We start from the raw sequence: 9,574 nt of genomic DNA on the forward strand, positions 1-9,574 counted from the left end.
TAGGCCAGTTGTGGCAGGAAACAGGACAAATATCAGTTCCAGGCTTTAAGAGGTGCAGATCCTAGCAGAGACAAATCTCTAAATAACAATACCGGGCAGTGTGCTGTTTCCATGCCAATATGAAGCACTGTGGGAATGGAGAGGTGGCCTGAGAAGCTGCTAAACTTTGCCAGGAGGAAGTGCCATTTGATGTGTGTCTGAAAGCTTCTAACAGCTAATTCCTAACTGCCACTATGCTCTTCCTGTAGATTCACTCTGAATCCTCAAAACACATGGTGTACATAATGCCCCTTTGAGATCTGTATTATCTCCACCTCACAAATGAGGAACCAAACTAAATTCAGTCTTAAAATTTTGCTGTAAGTTAAAGTCAGAGAAAGTGGTCATATATAAATTACTTGTGGGGTTTTATTCCCAAATGTTAGGAAAGGTGTGTGCCCTATGGGTTTTTGAATTGCTCTAAGAGCTAGGGGCTTCCCTCATAGCTCAGTTGGTAAAGAATCCACCTACAACATGGGAGACCTGGGTTTGATCCCTGGGTTGGGAAGATCCTTTGGAGAAGGGAACAGCTCCCCACTCCAGTATTCTGGCCTGGAGAATTCCAAGGACTGTATAGTCCATGGGAATCACAGAGTCGGACACAAATGAGTGACTTTCACTTTTACTTTGAAGAGCTACTACACTTCAGTTGTGTCCAATTCTGTGTGGAGGGCATAAAAGGCATATAAAGATATCCAGAAATCTTGGAATGGTTGGGACTGGGGGAAGGAAAGAAGAGTGGAAATGGAGCAGAAGACTGTGTATAAATCGCCTCTCAACATCCTGTGAATTCTGGAATAACTCTGCTAGAGGTGGTGCAAAGGAACTCAAAAGGGGACTTGTGCTGTGGCCAAGCTGGCCCAGTAGTATCCAAGCTGGCCTGGACACTCATCACAGCTGCGCGTGGCTGCATTCCAGAGCACTGGGTGACCAAGAGACCTATGGTGACTGGGTAGAAATAGAAACTTCCTTTTTCTGGACATCAGCCTCCAGGAGGCTTCAAGGAAGGATCCAAACATTTAGCAGGTAGGGAAAGCAAGAGGTTTGACATTCAATCTGTTCCCAATACCCACAAAGAATAGATAGTGAAACCCAATGATAAAATACCCAATTTGGGCTCTGTTTAAAAAAAATTCTAAGTGCAAACAAAAGTTACTGAGCAAGTCAGGTACAAAATTCTGAGCTAGGTCCTAGGGTAGAGGTGTGTGGCCCTCTCTCCTGTGTCCTGCTGCTGCCTGACCCTTCAGCCACACCCTCACATACCACCGTTGGCCATCATTTATTCATTTCACCTCCTTTTCCATCTAGGGTGCTGCCTGGACGTTTACTGAAAGAATTTAAACCTTTTAGTTCATCCTGTTCTTAAAGAGCACCTTGTGCAATACGCTCAGTTGCTAAATCATCTCCAACTCTTTGGGACCCCACGGACTGTAGCCCACCAGGCTCCTCTGTCCATGGGGCTTCCCAGGCAAGAATGGGTCACCATTTCCTCCTCCAAGGGATCTTCCCAACGCAGGGATGGCTTCTCCAGCATCTCCTGCATTTGCAGGCAGATTCTTTACCACTGTGCCTCCTGAGAAATCCAAAGAGCCCCTTACAGCGGTGGAATGATCACCCAGGGTAGTTCATTAACGGGGTATGTAAATCCAATCATGGAAACACTGTATTGGTTAAGCTATAAAGAAAGGACACAAGGAGGGATTCCAGCTTTTTTATTTATTCCCCTTTTAACAAAGTAGAAGAAATAATACAGGATTAAAACTGCTAAAGTAGTTAATTGGTAGAACACACATACACACAAAAAATTTGCACAGGAAGACAAGCTTATATACAATGAGCAAACACACGTAAATTATGGTAGTTTGTAGGTTGTATACGAAACATTTTTTTAAAAAGTCAAACATGCTACATGGTGCCACTGTTTACAGCAATATTGAAGGGGAGAAAATAACACTAATTTAGGGACTGATATACCACAAGGTCCAGGTTTCACAGCATCAGTGCAATAAATTCACAAAACTATATTACAGCTAGTTAATCAGTTTAAGAATTGTTCCCAAATATGTCACATTTCCAGCTCTCAGAGGTCCATTCCTACAGATTTCAACTACTCCATCTATTGGGACCAAAAGCAGCCAGTGTTACCATAAAAGGAGACTCTTGAGACTTATCTGTAAAGGCTTATTCTGGTCTTAAAAAATTAGTAGGATAAGGCTATTTTCTACTGAAATGAACCTTGACTCAACACAGGAAGACTTCTGTCCTTTACTGGCTGGTCTTAGAGTGAAGATCATAGACATGACTCTTAACCTATTATGGACTTTAGTTCCAATTAACTGAAAATCTGAAATTTAAAGGTCCTAAATACCAACTTGTGTAAGCCTGCTACTAAAAAGCCTTTAAGGATGTACCAACTTCAAGTTTAAGTGCAAGGGAACAAGAGTTCTAAAAGTTCCTGTCAGATTCCCCATTTGGGAAGAAGGATCAATGTTTCCTAAAAACTGCTAAATTCTGCACAAGGGAGAAAACACATGCTAAGGCATGGGATTAGTTTCATCTTATTCCATGAGGCTGCTTCTCCCACACTATTAAAACAGAATGAGGAATGAATCTTAATTGGTCTCTTCATCAGAAGTGGTAAACTTCTGAAGCCAGTTTTTTTTAGCAGACCATGGAAGCAGACGAGAGAATCAGCTTCCTGAAGCCACAGACCACTATCCTGTATCCAGCTAAAATAAAGATCAACTTGAACAGTTATCCCAAGTCACTGTTAACTGTACTAAAGGGTGAAGTTCACCACTATGTTATTTTAAAAGTAAGAGTTCAGTTAACCCTGGGTGACAAAAAAACAAGATGAGGAACTGAAGAAAGAGTTGTCCATATAAGGGCAGCTGCTAAAAACACACCCATGAAGACACTGGGCATAAAGCCTTGCTTAGCAAGTCAGAATTTGTACTAAGGGCAGAGTGAGGGACAGCAGAGAGCTACTTCTGTAACATTTTAGTATCCAAACAGCATAACAGACACTGTTCCCAAGGACAATGTATACTCCATTAATCACACTGAATAAAGCGAATGCTTTATTCATTTTTCTTTTCTTTTTGTTTGAGAAGCTTGTTTATCTCTCTTTTGGCCATTCCAATGTATTTCGAAATGATCCCATGTTGGTTCAGTCCAGGAAGCAAAAGTAAGAAAGTCACTTAAAGAAAAGAAAAAAAAAAGTTACAGACGCAGCAATTAACTTTCTAAAGACTACAACATTTTACAGAAGCTAGATCCTCAGACTAAGACACACTCTAATGGGAAGAAGTAACATGATACCCATTATTCCCGATGACATTTATCCCCAGAAGCGTCTGCCCTCACACCTCCCAACCTCAGGTGACACACACAGCCTATTTTCACCTTGTGCACAATACTTTCTACCTTGGTTATCAGTTCTTTGTCTTACTTCTGATAAGACCACAAACTCACTGAAAACAAGGACCCAGCTTTTAGTCATCTTTCTATGTTCACACAGTTCCTTAATCACTGCCTGGAACTCAGTGAGCAGGAACATACGGTTTACTAAATTCCAGTGAAACTGGCTAGGACATGCCTGCAGCCCTTCCCCAGAGACTTACCTATCAGGTAGGTGAGAAGGAGGTTGTGGACTTGCTGTCCCACCCAAGCAACCGCAGCAAGGGAAATGATCATGGTCATGAAGTACTAATAATGAAAATAACAAGAACTTATCAACTCCTCAGAACAGACTAAGAACTGAAACTTTTTAGGAGGGCGTTTCAAAGGCTGGAAAATAACTCAGTTTTTATTCTCATTTTTCTTTAAAAATATTTAGCATCTATATATTATATAAAACCTACAGAAAACTCCCTAGGTCTACTTTACAGAATTTAGATACATTCTCTCCTAAAATAACTAATTCTATATGTAAATTAAGTACTTTAGAATATAATTACACTACTTCCACAACTGATAACTTCACACAGTAACCTCAAGTGAAACTAAGAGAAAAGAGATGTTATCTTTTGTATTTATTTCAGTAAGTAAAAAGAACCAGAAAAAATTCATTCTACAATGAAAAATTAAATGCAAAGTGTAAATTTAACTTTCAGTATAACTGATACAGATAAATATTAATGTACTCAGAGGAGTTAAACCAACACACAATGATAAACATCCAACTACAACTAGAGTAAAAAAGAAAGGCTTCAGACTATGATGAAGTAAAATCTGACACAATCTTAAAATGTTGCTCTACTGAAATAAGCCAAAACCAAACAAGTACCATTTTAGGCTTTTCTTCCTTTAGTGTAAAGAGGCGTTTCCACCAGCCCACAGCTCTGCGTCGAGTTTTCACTAGATTGCTGCAAATTTCATGGAATCTTTGCTGTTGCTCGGTGGTCCTAGAAAAAGAATTTTCCTCTTTACTATAGACAAATCTAAATATTAAACAGAAGTATACCATCCTCTCAAATTTCAAAAGCCACTTTCCAAAGAAAATCTAAAGAATACAATACACCATTATCTTATTTAAAAAAAAAAAAAAAGAGCACTTGAACCTTGAAGACTCTTTTGGGAATTCCTTTTTGGTCCAGTGGATTAGGACTCCAAGCTCTAACTTCTGAGGGCCCAGGTGCAATCCCTGGTCAGGGAACTAAAATCCCACAGCTGTGCAGCATGGCCAAAAAGCAGACAAGACAGAAACAAAAAAACCCCCCAAACTTTCTATATCATTTGGCAGATTCCAGTGAATCCTGAGTTGTGGCCACCAGAGTCCCACTATTTTGAGGAGGATGTGACATTTCTACCAACAGTAACTACTGGCATTCAAAGCACCTCAACCGGGCTTCATACATTTGATGCCAAGGCAGCCACAAACAGTTCAAATCCAATCACAAATCACAAACAAAACAGCAATAAGAATACAAAAAGATACTCCAAAAAAGTCCATTTTCATTTATAATGTATTTTAGGTTCTGATTTTTTTTTAAATAATTGTCTTTGTACTGTCTTTGCTACACAGACATAATGACTGATATAAAAAGTAAGCCCTATGCTGGGGTGTGTTGCTTTCTCTCCGCTAGTCCTTGTCCTTGTGAATCCGCAGTGACAGATACAGCAGAAGGCCTTCTGCAGAGCCCTGGCACTTCTTATAAGCAGACATTCATATGCTGCCCACAGTCAAGCCTGGACTGTGGCTATGCGACAGTGTTCTTCCTTCCTCATAAAGGTCAAAAACAAAACTGCGTCAGTGACAACGTACCAACTACCAGGAAACTTCATGTGTTTACTTCTGAAATATTTTCTCCAGGACTTAAGAATTAGCAGAGAAGAATGTTATCTGGCTAATAAAATCAGGGTATGAGATTGAGTCTGTTAAATTGTTACACTGCATAGTCACAAACTTGCCCCCAGGGACTTCCTCGGTGGTCCAGTGGTTAAGACTCTGAGCTCCCCAATGCAGGGGGATCCCTGGTCAGCAAACTAGATCCCATATCCCACAACAAAGAGTGGGCACAGCCAAATAAATTAAAAATAAAGTTTAAAAATAAAAAACAAAAACAGAATTTGGCTCCCAAACAGCAGCATAATTCATTACTGCACACGAAAAACAATTCAGAGGACATTTCCTAACACGAACTGTTCTGATATGATAGAAACATGTTCATACAAACAAACATGCTTACTTATCCCATAATGTAAGCAATTCCTACATTTAAAATCATTTTTGCAGAATTATTTTTTATCATTTTTTTAAATCAGGAGAACAAAAAACTATAGGCACAAGTAGATTACTAATCAAATTAAAATAAACAACCAAGGGAGAAAAACAATCCCATTCCTCTATCTAGTTTTGTTCACTATTTGAATCAAAAGTGAGGAATCCAACATCCCAGAGGAAAGTTAAGCAATACTTTAATAGGATCCAAAGCCACTTAACCTTATCTTGGGAACCCACAAGTAACTCGTTCAAAGAATGGTATAAATGAAATAAACAACCCACTTCTGTATAAGCTTGAATCTATTCTTAAGCACTTTTGCTAACCATACTGCACTGTCTCAATGTCTTAGCCTGAAACACAAGATAAATCTTAAAAATCAAAATACTTCACGGCACCCAAAAGAGTGCACGTAACATAAAAGCAGACATTCTATGAACAGTCGCTAAATGCACAGGCAAGAAAAAAACTATGTTTACTGTTTTGAATTATTCCTAAGTTACTTATGAAATTAGTATTACCTTAAATATCAATGGTAAAAAATGTAAAGCAGACATACTATGGAAAGCTCATTATGAGTTCTGCAATCACTGAAAAATCATTACCAAAAAAAGCCTCACTTCAATAAAAAGGTCTAGAAAGAAAAAAGTCAAAATAAATGCTAGAGTATAAAAGAACTATGGAGATATAAGTACTGGAAATTCACGATTTATATGTGAATCAGCTAAAAAGTTCTTTACATCAAACAGTAAGTCTAATCCCTAGCTGTTAATTAAGGCAGCTCTCTGTGTGTGATTATAGCACCCTAGTCACAGTTATCAGGTTCGCAACTTCTCAGAAATTTGAATGCCACATCATTATGCCACCTACCATTTATTGGAGCCAAAAATTCTAGGTGCTAGAATGGGAACAAGGTAGTCAGCCAAGCACAAAAACATAACAAAACAGGAAACACCAGATAGAACAGATGGATCTAGATAGTAGATAGTCCTGTTTAAAAAAAAAAAGTAACAAAGGTTAGAAAAATATGGTCTTTATCAGTGCTAGCTGAAGACGTTTATTCAGTTAGTCCTCTGGTTCTCAAAAGATGTTATCTGCCCTTCCTATTCTCATTTTCTCACAAGTGGTTTTCCAGAAGTTTTGTGACATGATGACATCCCAGCCATAACGGTTAACGTAAACATCAAGAGGCAAAAGCCCTTTGGGGTCCTCAACACCTTCTAGGAGTGTAAACAGTCCTAAGTTTGAACCACAGATTTATTTCACTGCACCGGTTACTGACTTTACATAGTACTATGGATTCTGAAAACCAGGCAGGCGGCTCTAAGGCAAGGCATTTTTTTACAGATTTTAAAATTACAAGACTTCAGGCACTTCCATAAATGAAACCTGAACCATTATTAGTAACAAGCATAAATCTATTGTAATTTAATAGCTCACTTACAGAAACACCAAAGAAACCACACCCATAATGGCAGGTGGAAACCAGGCTCTTTCCCATCGGAGGATTTTATCTGCCATCAGCATCACTTCTCCCCATCCTTGCAGCTGCTCTTCCAGACTTGCAGTCTCTGCAGCCTACATATGAGCAACGTTTAAAGCAATCATTTTACTAATCTCAACATTTCTGTGACTCCTAGAGATACCAAAGTCAGAAACCAATGGGGGGAAAATTATCATGTAACGGTCACTTTCCAAGCCCAAGCACTGGGGTTATGTAACATAATCCTTATAAGACCCCTTAAGATAGGGATAATCAGACCCATTTACAATTAAAGTGAGTTCAGAATGGTTATTTTCCCAAAACCATGCACTGCTAACTGTAGGCTTCCCTGGTGGCTCAGACGGTTAATCATCTGTCTACAATGCGGGAGACCTGGGTTCGATCCCTGGGTCGGGAAGATTCTCTGAAGAAGGAAATGGCAACCCATTCCAGCACTCTTGCCTAGAAAATCCCATGGATGCAGTAGCTTGGTGCAGGCTACTCCGTCCATGGGATCGCAAACAGTCGGACACGACTGAGCGACTTCACTTCACTATGCACTGCTAAGTGGCACTGCTCCAAGTATAAAATAAGATCACTTGAAGTTTGCTCATTTCAGGTTGTTACAATCGATCTGTTCTTTGGTCATTTCATTGATTTAACCCCCTACTCCTGAATACATGAGGAAAGCCTCTCCCTGAACAGCATTCATTTCCAAAATAGCTCTTGGTGTACTAGAATCATCTGTATATTGGCATCACTTGCACAAGTAAGGAAAACTACTGTGCTTTCTTCGAATTATAAGACTTATTAAGCCCAATATATCTCAATAAAATGCTCCTTACACTTATCAGGATGCTTTGGTTAGATGTCAAATTTCTCTGCAAATCTGACAATCAGCTGCAAGCAGACTTCTCAGATGAGCTAAGCAGACTTCTCAGATGAGCTAATGTGGCAAAAAACCTTTAAGTTGATTTTGTTTTTTGTTGTTGTTTGGTTGGTTTTTTTCGTTGCATGTAAGCTAAGTTTCGGAGACAGCAATGGCACCCCATTCGGGCTGAGGTTATAATTGTCTGCCTTTGATACAAGCTCACTGCAGTTCCCTTCGACCCCTGCTTACTCTAAAATCGTCCTGTGACACCCCCTCCCAGTCTTAGAAGTTCCAGACAAACGCCAGGAACCTCCCATTGTCCTTCCAGCTGGATCCCACCTCCATTTTCCAGCCGTGAGCTCGAAGCCTCCCTGCCGTTTTAAGCCGTGCCAGGCTCTAACAGAAACGCTCGGGAAGAGCCCTTTGACCCTCCACTCCTGCCCAAGCATTAGGGTAAAGGGCGAAGGGACATTCTGGTTAAGATCAAGGAAGGGGAGACACAGATACGGCTGGAGTCTGGGCCCCAAAAGCGCTCGACAGGCCCCTCGCGGCTCTCTGCCACTGACTGCAACCCAGACTGGTCACAGCCCCCTTCTCCAGCTTCCTCCTCTATTCGCAGTGAATGATCACGCGCCCTCCTCGCTCCATCGCGCACCTTCCCCAAGGGGGTGTTAGGAGACGCCACGACTAGTCACTGTCAAGCAGAGGTTAACCAAGAAGCCAAAAGGGCAAGCGTCATCGCCTACACCAGGGAAGGGAGCGGAGGGCCGGGCCCGCCGCGGGTGATAAGAACAAGGCCGCAGCTCAGTCCCACGGAGCACACCAAAGTCCGGAGGCTCCACTCGGTCCTCTGGCGACTAGTCGCTGGGACTCACCAGCAGATTGGTGCTGCGATTATCTCCTTCCGCCATAGTTCTCGAGGTGTGCCGTCTCAGCGAGCACAGGACGAAACCACAACAAATCCTCCACAGACTCCCTCGCCGCACCCCTAGCGCGAGGATACGCCCCGCAGCCCTCTTATATAGGCCGGCTGCCTTTCCCGACAGACCCTGCGAAGCTCGTTCCTCATTGGACAAATCGAGATCAAGCTTGAACAGGTCGGACCAACCGCTGCCCAGCGCATGACTTGAAACCGAGGTCAAAGGAGAGAAACCTCGCCAGTGCCCCGGGGGCGGGGCCATGGGATGGCCAATCAGCGCCCAGTAGGTGACAACGCCCCGCCCAGGCCTCTCCTAAGCGGTTCAACGGCCGCTCCCGGGGGCCTGGCCTGGCTTCAGTATTCCTAAGGCGGGCCGCCAGGTGGCTCTCGGACGATCTTCCAGTGGACTTCAAAGCAGCTAAGCATGCTCTCTGGAATTGAGTCCTTAAGGAAATATGCCACGCAGTATCAGGCGGAGGGCAGAGATGGGCATGTGACAGTAACCTCCTTAAGGGGGCGGGCTGGGATCTTCTCCCAGA

General features: G+C 42.0%; 1 protein-coding gene across 2 annotated transcripts; it reads right to left on the reverse strand.

The window, feature by feature from the left end:
• Window positions 1-1,736: 1,736 nt before the first annotated feature.
• Window positions 1,737-9,111, reverse strand: ARL6IP1 (ADP ribosylation factor like GTPase 6 interacting protein 1). 2 transcript variants are annotated; one of them, NM_001162557.1, is made up of 6 exons: window positions 8,992-9,027; window positions 7,207-7,340; window positions 6,633-6,752; window positions 4,328-4,445; window positions 3,663-3,747; window positions 3,120-3,238 (listed from the first exon to the last, which is right to left on the reverse strand). In NM_001162557.1, the coding sequence occupies exons 1-6, from the start codon at window positions 9,025-9,027 to the stop codon at window positions 3,120-3,122; spliced, it is 612 nt and encodes a 203-aa protein (NP_001156029.1). The 2 variants fall into 2 exon arrangements, with proteins under 2 accessions (XP_042095629.1, NP_001156029.1); XM_042239695.1 differs by lacking the exon at window positions 6,633-6,752 and having other exon boundaries at window positions 1,737-3,238; window positions 8,992-9,111.
• Between the last annotated feature and the right edge of the window lie 463 nt (window positions 9,112-9,574).

The sequence above is a fragment of the Ovis aries genome, chromosome 24 (genome assembly GCF_016772045.2).
Source record: "Ovis aries strain OAR_USU_Benz2616 breed Rambouillet chromosome 24, ARS-UI_Ramb_v3.0, whole genome shotgun sequence".
NCBI lineage: Eukaryota > Metazoa > Chordata > Mammalia > Artiodactyla > Bovidae > Ovis > Ovis aries.

Coding starts and splice junctions, on each gene's coding strand:
- ARL6IP1 (NM_001162557.1), bottom strand. CDS start 9,027: ATGGCGGAAGGAGATAATCGCAGCACCAATCTGCTG. Junction 7,341..8,991: donor ATCGCAGCACCAATCTGCTG/GTGAGTCCCAGC, acceptor GCTCATATGTAG/GCTGCAGAGACTGCAAGTCT. Junction 4,446..6,632: donor ATTTTTGGCTCCAATAAATG/GTAGGTGGCATA, acceptor TTCTTTTTCTAG/GACCACCGAGCAACAGCAAA.